Genomic DNA, 20,692 nt, shown 5'->3' with positions numbered 1-20,692 from the left:
TGTATTTCCTGCCATTTCTCCTATGGACTGTCTAAAGTTTCCCCAGGAATGTCCAGCTGGCCAGCGTTGCCTTGCCAGTACTGCGGTGGGAACGCGAGGTAAGGTCCAGGTTGGAGTGTGTGTTTCTGCATGAGAGAGAAAGAGCTGTCATTGTTTTCTGTAATGTCACACATTGACCTGATATAACACATACCTACTGTATTTTATTATACATGACACCAACTACAAGTAATTTACTTTGAAAATAACAATGGTTAAGAGAAATTTTTTTTTTATTGGATTCTGGCTTCTGGTTCTGGTGGGTCAAACAAGACTGTACAAGTCCATAAAGCTGCTAGAAGGAGAATCCATTTTTTTGTAGTGGTATTTGACATGGGAAAGAGGCTGCACCTCTCCCGCCCCTCCTCGGGTGTGGTTTCTGTGCCTTCATTGGGCATGCAAAGAATACTGCTTAATTTTTCATAATTTTGAAACCTAAATATATGTACTTGGTGACTTTTTTAATCATTCAAATTTGGCTAATGGTGGTTAATAACATTCGGTGGTGTGACAAAATCTGAACACATTTATTACTGCTTCACAGGGACTTAAAGTATGAGATTGCAAATGATAAATCTGAATTATAAAGTGACAATACTTCCAGAGAAAAGCTAGAAAACCAATCAGGTGCTCAACAGAGATAAAAAATGTTATCAAAAGTAGAATAGTGGCGCTACTAGGATCAACGGGAACAACAACTGAAGAAAACAGATAAGATCCGGAAACTAAAAAATCAGGAGGAGAAGACGTAGATCTAAAATGACTTTATTGTAGCCAAAAAAGACCAACATGTTGTGACGGACTGATCAGATGCAAAAGTTTAAGTAAAAGAAAGTACGAGAAAAGTAAGACAAAGAAACAGACACCATTAATTAACACATATAGAGATGCATGTGAGTATGTGACTGACATGACAAGAGAGTATTAAACCAATGCAGAAATCACATATGAGTGAAGCAATACAGAAAAACGAATTACAAGGAATGCAGGCCTAATACAAATCAACATGAGAAGTTCTTAATTAAGCCAAAGAACAAAAAAATACAAAACACCCTAAAAGGAAGCACATGTTCTCGTTTAACCCAAGGGGAGTGAGTGTAATTAAATGGAGTGGAATTAAACCAGAGATGTATCCTGTATTGCTCTACTTATATGTGATTTCTGTATCGGTTGAAAATTCTCTTGTCATGCCAGCCAGTCAGTCAGTCACATACTCACGTGCGTCTCTAATGTGTTGTTTGATTGACTCTTACACATTGACCTGTGTTATGCTCATGTTCCTATCGGTCCATTATCTGTATGACATTCAGAATATGTGTTTTTGGATGTGTCCATTGACTGATTGTTCATTTGCATGTCTCACGTGAACTGACACCGTTGTATATAATGGGTCTATTTGTCTTATTTGATCTACTCCTTCTCCTCCTGATCTTTGAGCGCTTGGATATTATCGGTTTTATTTTGCGTTTGCCTCCCCTTGACAACAAATACACTGTATTTTCAAATTTGAAAATCATTGTATCATTAGGAAAACTCATTGTTGTTACTTAGTTAAGATTGCAGGTACAGTATGCAAATTTAATTATTCTGAGGGCCTGCTATGGAAGGCCAAGGCAGTGCAGCCAAACACTACACCAGTAGATTTCACTGATTTGTACACTGTCAAGGCAGTGGAATTGCATGGTGTTGGGTTGGATTGGAACTGAAGACCCGTGAAAGCATTATACCTGGTTCTCCTGGTTCTAGTTGTAATAAACGTTTCACTGTAGGCAGTGGAGGAAAGTAACTCAAGTAGGCTACTATACTTAAGTACAATTTTGAGGTACTTTTACTTTACTGGAGTATTTCCCAATTTCGATAATTGTACTTATACTCCACTTCATCTCAGAGGCAAATATTGTACTTTTTACTCCACTTCAATTATTCAAAAACTTTAGTTACTTTGTTGATTTTGATTATTATTACAAAACATACAGTAACCACCTCAGCCCTATATACACCCAATATATCCTTCGGTTATTTTCAAATAGCCGATCTAATAGATTTTTATACATTGTAGACATGTGAAAACATTCTGCATATTGTCATGTGTACTTTTACTTTTGGTTCTTTAAGTATATTTTGATACCAATACCTTACTTTTACTCAAATATACATTTTGATTACCAGACTTTTACTTGTAACAGAGTGTTTCTACATTGCAGTATTGATACTTTTACTTTTGTTAAAAATGTGAGTACTTTCCCCTCCACTGCCTGTAGGCACGCTGCAGCTGACCCTATATGAGAAGAGCTGTGCCATCCCTGCCCAGTGTGGCGTCAGTGGAATGAAGCAGGCTGCAGGCCTCAGCTTCAACTACACCAACATCTGCTGTGACACTGACCTATGCAACGGAGCCGGCAGCGCCATCGCCCCCAGCTGGAGAGCAGCGGTAGTCTGCCTGCTGCCTGTCCTGTATCTCTTACTCGTCTGATGGGGCTGAAAGAATGTCCACCTCCATCATTAGTAACAGTTGAAATATGTATTGGATATTTTTTTCTTTAAGCCTTAATTAATATTTTAAGTAGTACAAAAGTCTGTGTTGTGGGGAGAGGGCTTGCATATTTCTTGTATTCAGTTATTTCCACTGCAAAATCCACAGTGATAGTTTAAAGATCATTTTCTTTTCTCTCAGGATTTCCCCCCCTTCTTGTTTCAACTTAAAGTCACATAAAATCACTATGTGTCAAGATGATTGACGTCAAGATGAGTTAAGGTGAACTTATGTAGTTTACCTAGCTACCACAATAAAAATAGATGTTCCAGAAACATAATAAAATATATCTACAACAAATGTGTGCACTCATAAACTAATAGGATTATTATTATTATTTTCTTTTATTGCACATCTCTTAGAGAGTGCTCAGTAAGGTTTAATTTTGACTTCATTGCATGATCCTTCAGACAAGTGTTCTTTGGAAAGGGTCATAAAGTATACATTAGTCTTATGTAAGTCATCAGATTAGAATGTGAAATCAGCCTGTACCATCTGCAAAGCAAACAGCCAGTAGCCACTATCCAGTACCTCCTGCAACTGTATTTATACACTACAAACACCTGAAATAATACTAAGATTCTGTTTTTATTGATAAACCTTTTAAAAAAAAGATCTGCAAGCTCGTGAAGCGACGCGTTGTCGATCTGCTACTTTTGCTATTTTTAAATTTGAATACTGAAAAGTAACAGGTTTGGACATATGAGGTTTCCACCCGACATAGACGATATACATGTTACTCCCCTAGCTAAAAGAAAAATATATAAAATGGTGTAGGGTGGGGTGATGGCTGATAAGTCACACCTGGCCTGAGTCTAAGTCAAACGAATTAACTAGGTTTGACTACACACCTGTTATGTCATAGGATAAATCAGCCATCCCCACACACATTCAGTTAAGAGTCTGTGTCGAACAGCTCTGCTCTTCCCAGTATCATCTGATTTCTGTGTGTTTGCTACCACAAATATATCTAAATCTGAGGCATGGCACAGAGTTTCTGTAATCATTGGAAATTAAAGAGATCTTTGGTCCAAAATCCTGCTATCATCTGTCCTGCTTCTGAGCCCTGACACAGATGGTTAGGTACTTAGGAAAACACGTCTGACCATTGTGGTTTTATTATGTTTTTATTGAAATATCAAGAAATGTTTACAAGTGCGTGTTAAAACATACAAAAGGCATGAAATACTTGTTATTGTGTTTGTTTCTTGGCAATGATATTAGTCAATTGGTTCAACATCCACAGGAGCCTTCAGTTTATGTCCTGTGAACTTTAAGTGCAACTGCCTTAGACTGGACTGAGGAAAAATGCTAAAATCTATAAGCAGGGAGATACACAAAGGGCAGGGAGGTGCACAAAGTGCAGAGAGATGCACAAAGGGCAGGGAGGTGCACAGAGGGCAGGGAGCGGCACAGAGACAGGGAGGTGCACAGAGGGCAACAGATCATGACAAGAATGATAGGCATCTAGACACAAAGTAATTGATGTGAACCTAAACAACACAGTAAGAAACATTGAAATTAATTTCATTTTAGCAAATAAAGGTACAAATGTAAGGAATGTAACAAGTTAGTTAAAAGGTCCCTGAAATAACATCTACTCTTACAGTAAGTGAAATAAGAACAGTTCATGAGAGTTTTAATAAAACAAAACACTGAAACACCTCATTGAAATTATACAGACTTGGTCCCTTTTATGTTGTAGTAGCACTACTGTGGCCATGGGGCCTGGAAAAGTTACGTCAATAAAACTTCATAATCATAATTTACAGAAAAGATAGTTTTCAGTCAAGTAAAAATAAACCAGCTGTGCTGGAATTCTACTGTAATTTAGACAAAACGAGAAAAATAACTCCCACATCTCCCATCAGATGTCTAATACAATGAAAACAACGTGATAAATACCAGACTGTCCTTCTTGATTGTCTTAAATTGCACTTAGGTTTAAATGTTTTAAATAGCTTTACCCCAATATGAAAAACATTTAAAAACACAGACTGTCATGAGAGCTAATACCATAAAGCTCACTATTAAAATGCTTTGTTCTACCTACATATAATATCTTGGTAACGAATAGCCTATTGAATACATAACTTCAAACAAACAGTGCCTTGCAGTTTGAACAATGCTGTATAAATGCAGCTGGACTGACAACATTTCTCCAGTACTTCCCAGATAGAGTCTCTTTGAGGGGAGATGGGCTACTTTAACGTGTAAAAAAACAGGAATCTACTGGACAGGAAGCAGCAATGAAAGAGTCAAGACCCTGATTATGGCAGACTTCACTCAAGAACCAAGCAGACCAGTCATTTTAATAACCAATCATACAATCTTGTTTTCTATTAGAACACTGTGTCGATTCAAACACTCCCTGCATATTTATGTTTTCTGCCAAAAGGAAACATGTGGCAAAACAAGCCTTGTTGCCTTGGGCAAACTGGAAGAGGCACGGCAAGTACAACAGAAACAAGTCTTCATCTCAAGTAACAAGTTTACTATAGTCTCTCAACTAACTAAACATCCTTTATATTGTATTATATTGGCAAAGTAAATGATTCACTGGCAATAAAAACTCCCAGTGGGCAAATTAAACCCAGTAGGCCAATTCATCCTTCACAAGGCTACTGTTGCAGAACAGAAAGAGGAAGTGGAGGTCTATTGAAACCGTTTCCTGCCTCTATAAGTATTCTCAAGCCCCTCCCTACAGTATGCACTGGTCTATAGGCGGTGTCACAACCTTTACTTTTCCTCCATGAATCCCTTAAAAAAAGATCAAGTTGTAATTGTTGAAATGTTTAAATGCACGCTTTGAAGGTATTGTTCTCGTAGAAGTGTTGGAACTACTGTGACATACAGTACATGTATAATTAGAGCCACACCTCAAATCATGACTTGGCAGTGGCGTGGGGAGTCATGTCTCTCCAGGGGGAACTATTTGTTTTCTAGTGTGAAGTAGAGCTTAGATCAGGCCCAAAAAAACACGCTCAGCCCTAACCCGAGCCTGTGTACAATCTGTCTGAGCCCGGCACGGGCACATCCCTGTGGCCAGAGCCCAGTTTAAAAGCGCGCTTTTCTTAATGAGTTGGCTGTTTTACGGTGCGTAAAGTCTGATTGTTTATTTTGTGTTTATGTTGAACTGTAATTTGGTTTAGTTTCACTAAAAAAATTACTATCAGACTTTGCGGATTACAGAGAAATATGCATGACAGAAATCTGTTCAGAATTACGTGTCGGATCTTACTGAATAGCCTAACCTCCTCTCACAAAGGCTAGTGTGGGGCAGCAAACCCCAGAGGAAGACTACAACTCAAAACATTGGTTTGTGCCCTTTAGAATAAAAAGGTATTCTTCCATCATGGCTACGAGCTATGCAACTTCCATCTTTTAAACTGGAAAGTGAAAACCTAACACTTACTGTACAGTACATTTCAAATCGTAACCATTATTATAACAGTGTTGTAACCTTATTATGTATCGATCTAGTGATCTAGTTATAATACTTTTAACATTCTGATTATCACTCCAAATAGCTTACTCCCCAAAATACTTTATATCTGATGTTGAGACTGGCTCGACTCATCAATCAATTCAAACTGCTATTGTAGGGCTGCAATTATCAATTATTTCCTTTCTCTGAATCAAGAAGGTCATTTTAACATTTTCTTATTTGTATATATCAACTTTTAAAATCAATTAACTACTTCTAAATGCCATATTTTACATTTTGTTGCACAAAGTGCCTTGCAGAGATAGTGAAAATAGCGATGCGATGCATTGTGGGCTTGTATATCGGCTTTTCTCACTATTTTAGAACTTTTAAAACTTTCGCCTACATGACATGCCCAAAATATGGCTGTTATTAATCGAATATTTGATTTAATTATCTTTTTTATAATCGATTAAATTGATTAGTTCGATTAACTGTTGCACCCCTACTTAATGTGAAGGTGAGGTACTGGTTGTACATTAGGTGTAGGAGATCAAGGAGGTTATAAAATTATAAAGGAGATAGTTGTGTGTCTCAGAGGATACTAAGTGCACAAAGAATCAGAAAAAGACAAAGAAATGCTTGCAACTTAGAAAAGAAAAGAAATAAAGTATGTCATATGTTCCAAACTATAAAAAAAGGCCCAAAAATATGATTTTGCATGTGCGTGCGTGCGTGCATGCGTGTCTGTGAGTGCGCGATTCCATGTATTGTTCTACTGTTGTGTTCATGCTCTGTAACTTCATACTGAAAATATAAAAGTCTGAAATATATATTTGTAAAATACATTTCCAGGATCCCAAATACATTTTTGAACATAACTGGCCCTATTTCTGTGTATTTTGAAGCATACGTGTGAAGCAGTATTCAGTATACAGTATTGTTTTCTTGTTGTTTTTAGTTTTTTTTTTACTTCAGAGCTTTAGCTACGGAGGAGTAGGCAAAGTGCATCTCGTCGTCCACAGGACAGGTGGAGGAGAACTCCTCTCTGGCGTACGCTGCATCCAGGTACCTCCACAGGCTGGGCAGAGAACGAGGGATGCTGAAGCTACGGTACTTCAGACACACCACCTGGAAGACACAGAAAGAGGAGAGGGATAGAGAGAAGGAGGGAGACGAAGACCAAGGGATAGAGAGAGAGAGACAGAAGAAAAAGGAGACAGAGGATGACAGAGTCAATCAAATTAATTGAAGCAATTTTTATACTATATTTTATTTGAAGCACCTTTGAAGCACAACTGAAATCTATATTTTTTTCTGTATGGGTAATTTTTTATAAATAGTTCACAGATGAGATTGTGTGCACATCTTGTACCTGTATTTAGGCCAGGTGCTGGACATCAAAGCAAGAATAAAGGAGAGGGTAAAACATCCGCACACTGGTTTAAAGCTCCCAAAACGTATTTTATTAATGGCTTTTAATTAAGTTATTAATTTCGACTAATTTCGAAATAGGTCTCCATCATGCCTGATGAATTTAAACCAGTGTGCGGATGTTTTACCTTCTCCTTAACACATTGAATGCCAATCGCGTAGATCTACGCGAACCTTTTTAAAGCCGCAGCGTGCCAGTCGCGTAGATCTACGCGAACCGCCGATTCGCGTTGAAAATTTTCCAGGTGCACTTTCGGATTTTTTTTATCCATTTCCGGTTCCGGTTTGATGACCGGAAACAGAATTATTTGGGATCCGGTTTTGACGATCACGTCGGCTCCCATTCTAAAGCGCACACTGAAACTCAATTCTCTTCCTGTAGTTTTTTCTCCTCGCATATCACTGTTTAACGTAATCCGCTCTAACTACAATCATGGAGATCCGTTTGACATGCGGTTTTCACTGGGAGATACAGTGAGATGTCGCGGATGTAAACAGACCGTGTACGGCTCAATCTTAAGGATTTTAACAAGATCTATAGCGACATGAAAAAAACAAAAAAACAACAATAACACGTTGGCACTGGTGAGTACATTATGAGATTAACCTCTGGCGGTCAATGTGTTAATCTTTAATAAATCAAATTTATGATGAACTTTACTTGTATAGCACTTTATTTTTATTTTTATAGTTTATAGTTTCCTACATTTAGTTTTTTATTTGTTATTTCAAAAGATTTCCAAATTAAATCAAACATTCAATAAATAAATGAATACAAATCTAAGAAATTCCATAAATTTGAAAAAAGCTTAACTTTGTAGTGAAAATAGCAGATCGACAAGCTTGTACATCAGCTAGATCGGGGATTCAGCAGACAACAAATTTCTCTTTTGGGTCTCAAGCTAATTTGGGAACCACTGGTTTAGGCTATGGTTGATAGGATCTAACTGTAATACTGTACAGGGGGGAAGAGGGGGTAGAGATTACCTTGACGATATGGAGCTTAGGAAGTAAGTTACAGTCAGCAAGAGTAAGCGTCTGGCCGTCCAGGAAGGGGCGGGACGAAGAAGTGACATCATCAGCACTATTTTGGTCAATCTCATCAGGAAGTGGGGTGCCGAGGTAGTCGTCTAGCTTCTTTAAGGCCTTCAACAGGCCTTTCTCTAGATCTGAACATGGGTCGCGCACACACACACACACACACACACACACACACACACACACACACACACACACACACACACACACACACACACACACACACACACACACACACACACACACACACACACACACACACACACACACACACACACACACACACACACACACACACACACACACATTAAAATAATTGTTTTCCAATTATAACATTGATCATCAGCTCAATTGTTTTTAGCAGAACATTAAAGACAGTTAAAGATAATCCCACAGGACAGCAGGTGACCTGATTGCACTGGACAGAGCAGCTGAGGCCATGATGTCATAAACACTGTCAGAGGGACACCTGACTTGTTTACATGTAAGAGATATTGTATGTAGGGGAGCAACAGTTGATCAAACTAATCGATTTACTTGATTTTTTTTTTAAATAATGCAAATGTGAAATGTTCAACAATAGCTCAAATAGCAGATCTACCAGCTCAACTGCGTTCGCTATTTTTGTATGACGAAGTATAACATAGTGTATACGTTGTTAGTCAGACTAGAAAATAAGAATAAAATAATCTATAGTTGCAACCCTAAGTGCATGATCAAGAACCATTGATCAGATTTGTGAATACATATTGTCTGTCTGTTTGTCTATCTATCTATCTATCTATATACCTACCTACCTATGTACCGACCTATCAATCTACTTTCTGCCCACTCATGATCTAAATGCTAAAAGAGACCATACATCAGCAGATGTGTGTGATGTGATTAGGTCTGACTCACTGTCGTTTGTCTGGGGATTTGAGTTCTTGACGTAAGCTGAGAACTTGGAGAACACATCCACGCCGGCTGTGTTTGACTCAGGGTTGCGCGCAGCCAGGCGGGGGTACCTTAACAGTACACAAGTAATGTAAATAAATATGTTGTAATTATGCTATAACATAACATTGTTACTTGACAGACAGAATTCACTGTAAACGCTAAAGTGACATAATGAAAGCTTGTAAAACTGTAACTCAGAGCAACAAGAGTGTAAGAGGTAATACAAGTAGAATTTGTCTTGAGGGTGGGAGACAGAAGTGTATGCACTCATTTTATACATCAGCCACTTTTTCATGTCAAGGACCCCTAAACTGATATGTATTTCACTGCGGACCCCCATCTGAAAAGATTTTGTGCAGGGACCCCATAAGAGAACCTTTGTGTTCTCTTATACATTTTCAAAGTTTTTTCGAAAATAACATCAATCACAATCAGGAAAAATAGCAACCCTGAATAATACCAGATGGATGCAGAAAGAATTAACATAACGTTGCTGTCAGGTGGAAACCTTGTATGTATGTCTAAAACTGTCCCAATGTAGTTAGTATTTAGTCACAGACAGACTTAACCACTTTCGCTTTCATCTGCTATTTTCCCTACTTTTGCGTGACACTTGTTCATTGACTCGTTCATTTTTACGAAATCTGGAAATACAAGGTTTCCACCCGACAGTAATGGAGGGATTACTTTGGAGGGCAGAGATTGTCCTCCAGGAACTCCTCTATCTTATTGGTGTCAGTCTTCACCTCCGACCCATAGATCAGGAAGGGAGGCTGGGCTCCTGGAGCCAAGTCCTTCAGAATGTCTGGCTTCCTGCGCAGAGAGAGAGAGAGAGAGAGAGAGAGAGAGAGAGAGAGAGAGAGAGAGAGAGAGAGAGAGAGAGAGAGAGAGAGAGAGAGAGAGAGAGAGAGAGACAAGAGATTGAATGCAACGTACAGTATATAGATGTAGATAGACAGACAAAGAGTGTAAAAGAGAGATACAGAAAGAGTGTAGGAAAGTAAGAGTTAAGGAAATGCAAGAAGGAAAAAGGCCAAGGAAATGTCTGAGTGTATCTTTGATTTACTCTTAAAAGTGATGTTTTGGTTTTTCATTGGATCAGGCAGGGAAGTTTGGGAATATTCCCCGTTCGGTCTGTGGGCCGGCACCGTTTAGTTTTTTACCCCTTTTTTCTCCCCAATTTAGTCATTGTAATATGCCAATAGATTCCTCCCCACACACATTTCTGTGTTGTATCCTATGACTCACCTACAGTGAGGAGCCCCCACCGGGAGGACGCAGAGCCTTCGTCCTACTCCTCCTGCCCAACACTCCCTGCTGACAGGTGCCGCCCCAGCCCATAGGATTACGTGCAGTGACAATTATCACCCTCCCCGCCCGGATTCCCTCCCCCGCGAACACGGGCCAATTTTGTTTGTGTGTAGACTCTCGACAAAGCCGGATGCACCACGGTGGTTTTGAACCCACAACCTCCACGGTGGTGGGCAGGCATTTTAGCACTGCACCACCCAAGCGTTTGTTTCATTTTCTAATGCAAACATTCAATTATATGGTGCATCTCTCTCTCACACAGAGACTCAGTCTCAGGCAATGTGGTGTGACCTCCCTCCCTAATTGAATTTGTCTAGCACAGTCACAACGAGGTACAAGTATACATCCTACAGTAAGTTAAAATGTTCTAGTGTTTTATTGGTGACTAGTTAATTGATGACCAACTGAAATCTATGACTATAGTGGTCACTGTTTTGCAATTTCAGCTGCCATCAGGAGCAGAAATCCCATCTAGATGTCTCGTCAGATCGGTTATATTTTTTACGGGCACTGAATCAGATTCATCTTGAAAATTAAACAGCAACCACTGGAGTCACACAGTTCAATAGATCACCAATGTTGGTGTAACACTGATATAATGCCCAGGTAGTTAGCCCAGGTAGTTAATTACCAACATTCAACAGTATACTACAGCTTTAAGTAATATTCATAGATTCATCCATTTAACATTTTGTCCACAATTTATTTCATAAATTATATCAGCAGTTCATTCAATGTAAGACATATTTAGGGTTATTTCCCTTTTACTAACATGCTTTGTTTAGGTCATCTGGGGGAGTTTTATCCACTTCAAAGTACCTCATGCACATTTTTTTTTTTTTTACCAAGCTCCTACGTTAAACATTTTACAATAAACACCCCATACACATCTATGACAAACAGCAAGGAGAATGGGCAGCATATGGTACACACCTCTTCATGTCCACTGTGGTGACGTCAAAGGTCACTCCCTTCAGCCACAGAACCATGAAGAGGCGCTGGGAGAAGGGACAGTTACCAATACTCTGGCCATCACTTCCTGCCTGGAAGAGAACAGTGAGAGGAAGTGAGAATGTACAGGGGCTTTTTGTCAGGTTAGAGTGTAGAGCTGGTCCGTGTAGTTTTTCACCTCAAAATGTGATAATAGTAACTTTGCGTTATCCTATATTAAGATTGCCTTGGTCGACTTTGTGCAGACAACACAACCATGGCAGTGGGATGTAGATGTGAGGACCGCATAGTGGTCTAAACCTCTAGTTTCATAAAAAATCACACCCAGTGTGAAGTGGGCGGTGTGGTCACAGTGGTCATCACAGTGATGGAAGTTCACTTAAAGAAAAGTAATATTGTGGACCAACCATTGTACACCCCTAACTTAAAAAAAACATAAATGTGTTTTTTAAGTGCATAGTCCTATTTATAGGACTATGCACATGTGTCATGTTTCACTAGCCAATCACAGTCCTGAATAGACTGTGATTGGCCAATCACGGTGCAGGGTTAGGGGGGTACACTGGTGGCCAATCACAGCGCAGGGTTGGGGGGGTGCAAATCCCAAACCTCACATATAGTGGCGGTTTCACCGCCCAAAAATAGAAACATGAGAACGGTGTGGCTCCAAAGTGGAGCTCGGACTGGCCACTGGCCAGCCTGTGATGCCAGTCAGGCTTTAATGTGATGATCTGCGATTGTCTTTATGCAAATATAAGCGAGCACAAAGTAAAAAAAACAAATATGAGCACATTTATGAGTTAGAAAAGAAAAGTGAAAGTACAGAGGAGAGTGGAAAGTTACACGGTTACCAAAAGTCATTCGACAAATTCATGAATGAACAGTTAACATTATGTAATAAATATTACCTCATCCCAACCACCAACTAACCTGCATCTAAAACACCAGACCATAAGTGACCATAATGCGTACATAGGACATAATGCGTACACTATACATAGGACTACTTTAGTTTCTCCTCTCAGCTCTTTATTAGACTTTAGTAGAATAAGCTACATTTTCCTTTAATTCAACCAACGGCCATGAAACATTTTGCCATGTTTCATCCAGCAAAATATTGTGTCTATGGGGATCTTGCATATGCTATAATGCAAGATCCCCATAGACAAACACTTTCCCACTTGTGGAGAATATGTGAAGAATTACTCATCTGACCATATCACTTGTGTTGTGCCTATGGTTTTTACACCACTGAACTCTCAAATGTGAAGCTCCCATCTGTGCCCCAATAATGAGCCCTCTTTCATAGTCACTAAAACATTTGAGTACTTTTTCCACCACATGCATATGGCCCATATGGCTAGCAATAGCTGACCGGAAATCAGCATTTGGAGAGTTTACAACAGCATCTTTCACATGAAGAAAAAGTAACTATAAAGGGGTTGGTTCAGCTCGACCCACATGTTCACAGAAGAACCATTATGGAAACTTGAGCGAGGAGGGAAAAGACATTAAAATGCCATATTGGTTGTTTTAAAATGTTTCCTGCCAATAAGACAACGCCCCTACCATGATGCGAGGCCAGGTTACTAAATATAGATTAAAGTTTAATTAGATTAGGCTTTACTTTTGTTTATAAGCCCCATGAGTAAGCAATGGTGACCGACAGTGGGCTAATTATTATGATGACTATATTAAATATATTAAATAGTGAGTGTGACAGCCTGATTACGTCTGATGATAATCTGTCAATGTGACAAAATGTCCTCAAATAAAGCCACCCAGATAAGTTATCAGTTATAAGTCATAAAGCAGTGATAAGGGATTTTGCCTGCGAGCAAATGTGCATACAGTCGAATGAGTTGAATAATAGATGACATTACAATGAAATGCATCAGTGACACAACAATGATGTGTCACAGTAGTGTAATGGCTTACCTTCACAAAAAGTTCAACTCTTGGCTGATTCACGTCACTCATAGTATCTGCTGATGCACCAAACCGATCAGACAGCTATAGGCTATAATAACAAATATACCAGTGATAAATATCAAAATAAGCACTTCGTATACAATTATCAAACAATGCAAAGAGTAATTCAACACATTTCTGAACCCGCAGCGCAAAAGAATTGCAGCGTCAATCTTTCAATGTCACAAAGTAGCCTAAATAATAGAATCAACAAACCGGCTGGCAAAAGCAAGAATCTAAAGAGTCGTCGTAAACATTTAAGCAAAATCCCTGTTTAATCAGTGTAATCCAAACAGTAATGTAATAAAGTATCCGAAGGCCGATACCTTCAAGTCCTGTAAGTTGTTCAGTTGACGCCTGTAGCCGATTTCCCCTCGGTGGAGCCTACAGCCCATAGCCCAGAGGGACGCTCTCTCTGGACGCACTGTGATTGGCCAGTTGGTTGCCCAGGGCAATTATTGGTTTCAACTACTCAAATACATTTAAAAAAGTGGGAAAAGTACTCACATTTTTTACTTAAGTAAAAGTATCAATACTGCAATGTAGAAATACTCTGTTATAAGTGAAAGTACGGAATTCAAAATTTACTTGAGTCAAAGTACAAAAGTATTAGCATCAAAAGTACCAAAAGTACAAAGTAGCAGAGCTACACAATGCGTTGCATTGGCTATTTTCAAATGGCCGAAACATAAGGGCTGAAGAAGTGGTTAATGTAGGCTATGTTTTGTAATAATGATCAAAATCTACAAAGTAACTAGTAACTAAAGTTTTCAAATAATTGTTGTGGAGTAAAAATATAATATTTGCCTGAGGTGTAGTGGAATAGAAGTAAAACTACTGGAAATTGGAAATACTCTACTAAAGTAAAAAAAAATTGCCAAAATTGTACTTAAAGGTAGGGTAAGTGATATTTTTGGGTTAAAACAAAAAGTATTTTGTTAAAAGGTTAAAGCACTATATTCTGATAGTAATCATTGCTAGAGTGTTTGTTCAGTAACAGGAGTCTCCCCGTCTCTCCAGCTCTTTAATAAACAGAAAATACATTTTCTGGTAGGTGTCAAAATCTCAGCCAATCAGGAGAAAGTACCCATTTTTAAGCTTAATTTTTATAGTGTTCCAGTTCCAATTTTGCCTGCTCATTTCTTAGTGTCATCACTTCCAATTTCACTAGTTTAATCTATATCCTGATTGAGTTCTCTATCCTGATTGGATAAAATTGGAAATGAAACTGAAACTGAAACGAAAATGCATTTTCTGTTTTATAAAGAGCTGGAGAGACATGGAGACTCCTTATATGGACAGGACACTCTATAGTAACGAGCACTATCAAAACATAGACCCATTTTGCAATTATTTGAATAATTGCAAATCACTTACCCTACCTTTAAGTACAGTACTTGAGTAGCTTAGCTACTTCACACTATGATGTGTATATAAACAGTGAGTGCACACCAGGTGCACACACTTGGGTGGGGTGTCTATTTGTAGTAAATAAACTACATCTTCAAGTTCAACCATCTCGAAAATCGTTTGCTGTCTCCCGTGACAACCACCTAGCCAATCACAGCGTGAACGTCCGTCCGCGACATCCCCCCTCCTCCCTATAGGTTCTAGTCATCTTGCCTTCCCTCCAGCTCTTTGATGCTTGTACACAAATCTTGCCCAAGTTGCCCATACGGAAAATAAAATAGCCTATTATAAGAAATGCCCAAAACTTTAGGTAAAAATATACTGTGGGAGACGATTATGTATATATATATATATATATATATATATATATATATATATATATATATATATATATACTCAATAAATAATTAGGCAAAGAGTGCAGTGCCGATGTGAGAGTGACAGGTTTATATAAAGCCCACAGTCAAGGCTTATCATAATGATATAATACAACTCTACTATACAGTAATAATACATATTTTATATAGAAGGGTGACGAATTAACAAAATAAAACAACTTTAGTGTCTGTAGTAAGGTGTTGGGCCACCACACCTGCCAGAAAAACTTCAGTGCACCTTGGCATAGATTGTACACGTTTCTGGAACTCTAAGAGGGATGGAGCCCCATTCTAACTAAATACAAAACACCTTCATTTGGTGTTTAGATTATGGTGGTGAGCGGTGTCCACGTTTAAAAAAATCTCCACTGGTGTTCCACTGGGTTGAGATCTGGTAACCGCAAAGGCCTTAGCACCCCCTTGTGCCCTGTGGATTGGTGTATGGCCATCCTGGAAGAGACCACTCCCATTAGGATATAAATGTTTCGTTATAGGATAAAGGTGATAATTCAGAATTACTTGGTGTTGATTTGCAGAAGCCGGGACCCATTTTTCGGTCACGTACCCATTTTTATGGGTTGCAACTTGCAACCCATACAAATGGGTCTGCAAATCAAAAAAATGCAAATCAATACAAAGTAATTCTGAATTACTGACACCACTGAGCAGGATACTGACACCAGCATACTGACACCAGAATACTGACACCAGCATACTGATCAGAATACTAACACCAGGATACTGACACCAGGATACTGACACCAGGATACTGACACCAGCATACTGACACCAGGATACTGACACCAGGATACTGACACCAGGATGCTGATACCAGGATACTGACCAGAATACTGACACCAGGATACTGACACCAGGATACTGTATGTTGTGCCTCTCCCCATGACAGGTTCATCTGTTCAGCTCTTGTGTCACAGTTCTAACTTCTGCACCAGGTGGTTTTGGGCCTCGCAGGTTTTCTTTTGCCTGGTGGTGTCCATCTTAAGGCCACGTTTGTAATGCGGTCCTGCTAGCACATATCCCAGCCATCTCAGGCGTCTGCATATCTCCTTGGTGTTGCTCCGGCTCCCTATTTGTTTGTACAGTTCTTAGAGATCTTAGACCCCTACTCTGCCTCTACTTTGCCTCTACTTTTATTCATTCATTTATTTTCAGCATGGTTATGCTACGCCTCCAGACTTGAGATCAGGGGTTGTTGCTAACACATGGCTCTGTGTCTGTCAGTTATATTATGACAGTTATCAGTGTGACTGTGATGTCGTTCTCATCCTCAGCCACTAGATGGCATACTAGGTTTATAGACTGGAATGTCAGGCACCTTTAATACAACCATTGGGTCAGACTCAGAATGATGCTGTAAAGCTATAGTGAGACAAAGCTGTGTAATAATTGCGTGGGGTGACAATCACCTGGATGACGTTGATGACCCTTGATGTAAAAGCCAGGTATTCATCCATACTTTTCTTTGTGTTTCTGTTACACGCCCAACAAATTAAGTCTTTAGACCGGATGATGGCTGGTTTTGTTCTCTAACGATTTGTTTAGTTTTGTGTTACACAAAAGGGAGATTATGTTTGTTAAAGGAGTTGAATCACTTGAACCACTTCTATGCAGCCCGTGGTTGCTATGAAGGCCAACTGAGAGGATTATGGATAGCCCTAATGACAAATATGAGCATCTGACGCAGAAAGATAACAATGATGACTATTCAGTTATCAACATTCCTTATTTTCCTTTGGAATCCCAGGAACCATTATTATTTATTAATAACACTATAGTAGGCCTGTTTATTGAAATGGGTGAAAAGCAGAAATACCAAGAATGGATGTGAATGTAAATATTTAATAAGTGTTTTGAAAAGGGAATGTTGAGGTCAATTCAAGTAGCATTATAAGAATCACAGTAGCCTATAATTTGCTGTTGATCAATATACTTGCACATCAATTCAATCAAGTACCACAGAGTTATTGAGCCTTTATATGAGACTATCTAATGCATGAACATAGGCAATTGCCATATAATTGTAATGTGGTTTCATGCACTGCATTCATAATGAAATAGAAAAATAAAATATTGATGCATACATAATCACTACATTATACTTAGATTAAAGCCTGTAAGAAATACCAGATTGTTGCAGGTACAGGCTATTTAAAAGTTGATTTCGTAAGCAATAGAAACGTATAGAGACGCTTGATGGAGAGGTTGAACTGCAAGGGCCCATTGCCTCATACAGAAACCAGCATGGCGATGCAGAGTGCTGTGGTGGTCAGGGATAAGAACTGAACAGAGATGGCTCCATTACAGAGGTCTGTCTGGCAGCACTGAAAGCTGCTTGTGAATCCTGCTCCCAGGATAGAGCCTGTCAGCGTCTTCCCACACAGGTCTGAGTCCAGACACCCACGGTTGTGCAGGGAGAGGACTCCTGTGGCATTGAATTCTGGGAGGGTTGAGAATGGAAGAAGAAGATGTAATTGGTTTGGAAACTGTATAGGCAACCTGAAAGATCATGCGTAGCTCAAAGACCACAATTTTTCTAACTTATTAACATTTCGGGTGTACGCACATGAATATTTAATATAGCATTCATTCTTTCTTTTAAAAGATTTGTGATCTGATTGATTGATTGATTGATTGAATACTTTATTAGAAGTTTGCAGAAAAAGCACATGAAAGTTCAGTTCAATACAGGTCAGCTAATAGAAAGAAAAAAAAAAAGAAAGCCATTGGCTTGTTTCTATTGGGGTCCTTTGTACTCAATTCATAGTCATTTAATGACAGACAGATATACACTACTATGCAGAACATCATAAAAGAAAATCTGCTTTTAATCCTTTCTTAAATTGTCTTATCTTGCCTTAACTTTTCTTCTTTCAGCATTCATACAGTGAAGAAACTCACGTGCTTCTCCAGAGTAGCAGTTAAGAGTAGAGTTGTCACACACAACATCTGATGGAAACAGGCACTTCCCAAACACACCGACGGGACACTGCGTGCAGGTCAGACACTGAGCTGTGGAATGCAAGGACATCAGGTTCACAACTCACCCAGCAGTGTCTCACAGGTATACACACATATGATCAAGGTGACTGACTGAACTTGTACTTCACATTGTGCACCCTCTTATCAGATGTAAAGCAGGTAGCAGAGCAGCTTTGTCTTGCTAATGTAGTACAAATTTAAAGGAAGAATATTGCTATAGGGAGGAATTGTATCTTTCAGACCGTAATAGTTTTTAGATAGGACAGTAGAGAGACAGGAAACTGAGGTGGCAGAGAAAGGGAAGGACATGCAACACAGGTCTCCAACTGGATTCGATTGGGTACGTTGAGCTCATGTGTTTGACGCATTCATCCGGTAATCTACTCGCACAACACATGTTGTATGTCACTTTTAGAAGATTCAGTGCAGCCCACTGCAAAAACGCAGAATACATACTTCATGAGAATATCTCTATAGTCTATACTGTACATTGGACCTGATATTGTGCTTCATTGATTTAGGAATGTTATTCTGCCAGTGTGCTATAGTAATTCCTCAGGAGGCCTCAGGAGATTTAATCATGGGTGGCTATTAATAGAACCAGTAGTCATTCTCTTTGTTTGTCCCATTCCCAGGACTGTTTATGAGCCTCCAGGAGTCGTGTGACTTGAAATTCTCTCAACTGAAAATAACTTTTTCTTTTAGTGATTCTACTCCTCCAATAAAAAGCTGCATGGATGACTTATTTTTGTAGGCCAACCCGGAAGTTACTCCTGCCAGGGTTCTGACATCCATGGTTCCCACCACAGATTTTCAATGGAAGTTTTACAAAGGGTTTTAGATAAATATAATAACACGTTTTGTTCAACACTAATTGTCACAAATCAAAATAACTTTTTTGAACCACAAAGGAAAAGTTTATATTTTTTAAAGCGCAGCTTCAAAATGCATGATTGAGATGGCTGTAATTGATGTTGTAGAACAACATTTTAGACTTATGTTATTAACCTTATATTCTGTATGAATGAAAAGCTCTAAGGGGAAAACACAGGAAATCCGGTGAAGGGAACTCATTGCAAACTCGTTTTCGCATTTTAGGACTTACAAACGGCACTGTATTATAATGATGTTTAGTTAGTTATTACTTTGGGAAATCTAATTTGAATACAACTTAGATTTAACCTGGTTTCATCGCAAGTGCTGAAATGTTTACCATTGAGCTAATAGAGCCAGCCTGCTTGCTCAGGGGATACATTGAATCTTGACCATCAGGTAAAAATTCATGTCTAGGTGAGACATGACCTTTGACACAATCTAAATGTCTCAATAGAAGAGCAGGGAGACAAAATACAACCACCCCAATTATATAAGTTATATTGTATTAACATACTCTGCCATACAGATTGGACAAAATACATTTTATTCATAAAAAAAAGTTACATAAGGAAAAAGTGAAAGTACTAATTTTGAATTAATGTAGCATATTTGGTTTATAGCCATGTAAATTTATGACATGACCCACTTGTAGATAAATAAGGTTATCTCGACTCTACTAACAAACAAACAAACAAAAAAATATTTTACATAAAAGAAATTATTTTCACTTGTATTCAGTCCTGGTCTCATCAAATCAATAACACTCAGATAAAGATTACTTACCAGCTGCTATGAAGGCTCCCACGATAATCACTGCTTTCCACATGTTATCACTACTAATTGTCCTGTAGACAGAAGGTACAAAAGATACTTCTGGTGAAAAGAAGGTTAATTTTGTGTTGCACTCAAGGAAGGCTACAGACGACTAGAAAGTATGCCAGGAAAGAAAAGACAATGACAAAGAAGAAAAGAATGAGGTAAATCAGGTTCTTCCCGCTAAGAGGAAGTCTGACACTTTCACGTAATCAGATCAGGATCAGAGCAGAGGCCAAGAGGTGTGTGTAGGGCCCAAACCTCACCTAACCGGAGGTACATGGTGTAAAGTTGCCTTTTGTATAATTACTAGAAGTTCTGCCCGCTACGCGGGCAGAATTCTAGTACCCACCCCCTAACCCCCCCAAAGAAAATTTTGTTTGGGGGTACAAAATCATGGGATTAAAAAAAAATAATAAAATACCCAGAGGGTTCGGCCCCCCCCCCCTTAGGGGTCCCTGGAGACCCTGGGGTCTCCAGGCCGTGACCTACAGACAAGGCGAAGGAAAACTGTAAAGCCACAGCCACACATGCACAACCCTAACCCTAACCCATGAACTCTGCAGCCGCACT

General features: G+C 39.0%; 3 protein-coding genes across 3 annotated transcripts; 1 reads left to right on the top strand and 2 right to left on the bottom strand.

The window, feature by feature from the left end:
• On the top strand, window positions 1–2,577 carry LOC308095339 (uncharacterized protein). The gene is made up of 2 exons (XM_080442364.1): window positions 1–98; window positions 2,301–2,577. Exons 1-2 carry the CDS (start codon window positions 23–25, stop codon window positions 2,510–2,512), a joined length of 288 nt encoding a protein of 95 aa, XP_080298490.1. The 5' UTR covers window positions 1–22; the 3' UTR covers window positions 2,513–2,577.
• Window positions 2,578–4,185: 1,608 nt separating this feature from the next.
• clic1 (chloride intracellular channel 1) lies at window positions 4,186–14,036 on the bottom strand. Its single transcript, XM_080443209.1, has 7 exons — window positions 13,970–14,036; window positions 13,611–13,692; window positions 11,655–11,764; window positions 10,098–10,223; window positions 9,372–9,478; window positions 8,421–8,602; window positions 4,186–7,130 (listed from the first exon to the last, which is right to left on the bottom strand). The coding sequence occupies exons 2-7, from the start codon at window positions 13,650–13,652 to the stop codon at window positions 6,969–6,971; spliced, it is 729 nt and encodes a 242-aa protein (XP_080299335.1). The 5' UTR covers window positions 13,653–13,692; window positions 13,970–14,036; the 3' UTR covers window positions 4,186–6,968.
• Window positions 14,037–17,270: 3,234 nt separating this feature from the next.
• LOC308094981 (uncharacterized protein) lies at window positions 17,271–20,243 on the bottom strand. The gene is made up of 3 exons (XM_080441817.1): window positions 20,090–20,243; window positions 18,350–18,460; window positions 17,271–17,888 (listed from the first exon to the last, which is right to left on the bottom strand). The coding sequence occupies exons 1-3, from the start codon at window positions 20,130–20,132 to the stop codon at window positions 17,677–17,679; spliced, it is 366 nt and encodes a 121-aa protein (XP_080297943.1). The 5' UTR covers window positions 20,133–20,243; the 3' UTR covers window positions 17,271–17,676.
• Between the last annotated feature and the right edge of the window lie 449 nt (window positions 20,244–20,692).

This window comes from Gymnoscopelus braueri (genome assembly GCF_963280865.1).
Source record: "Gymnoscopelus braueri genome assembly, chromosome: 11".
In the NCBI taxonomy this organism is placed as follows: domain Eukaryota; kingdom Metazoa; phylum Chordata; class Actinopteri; order Myctophiformes; family Myctophidae; genus Gymnoscopelus; species Gymnoscopelus braueri.
The sequence above is the reverse complement of the archived record's forward strand: the minus strand, read 5'-3'. Positions and strand labels throughout refer to the sequence as shown.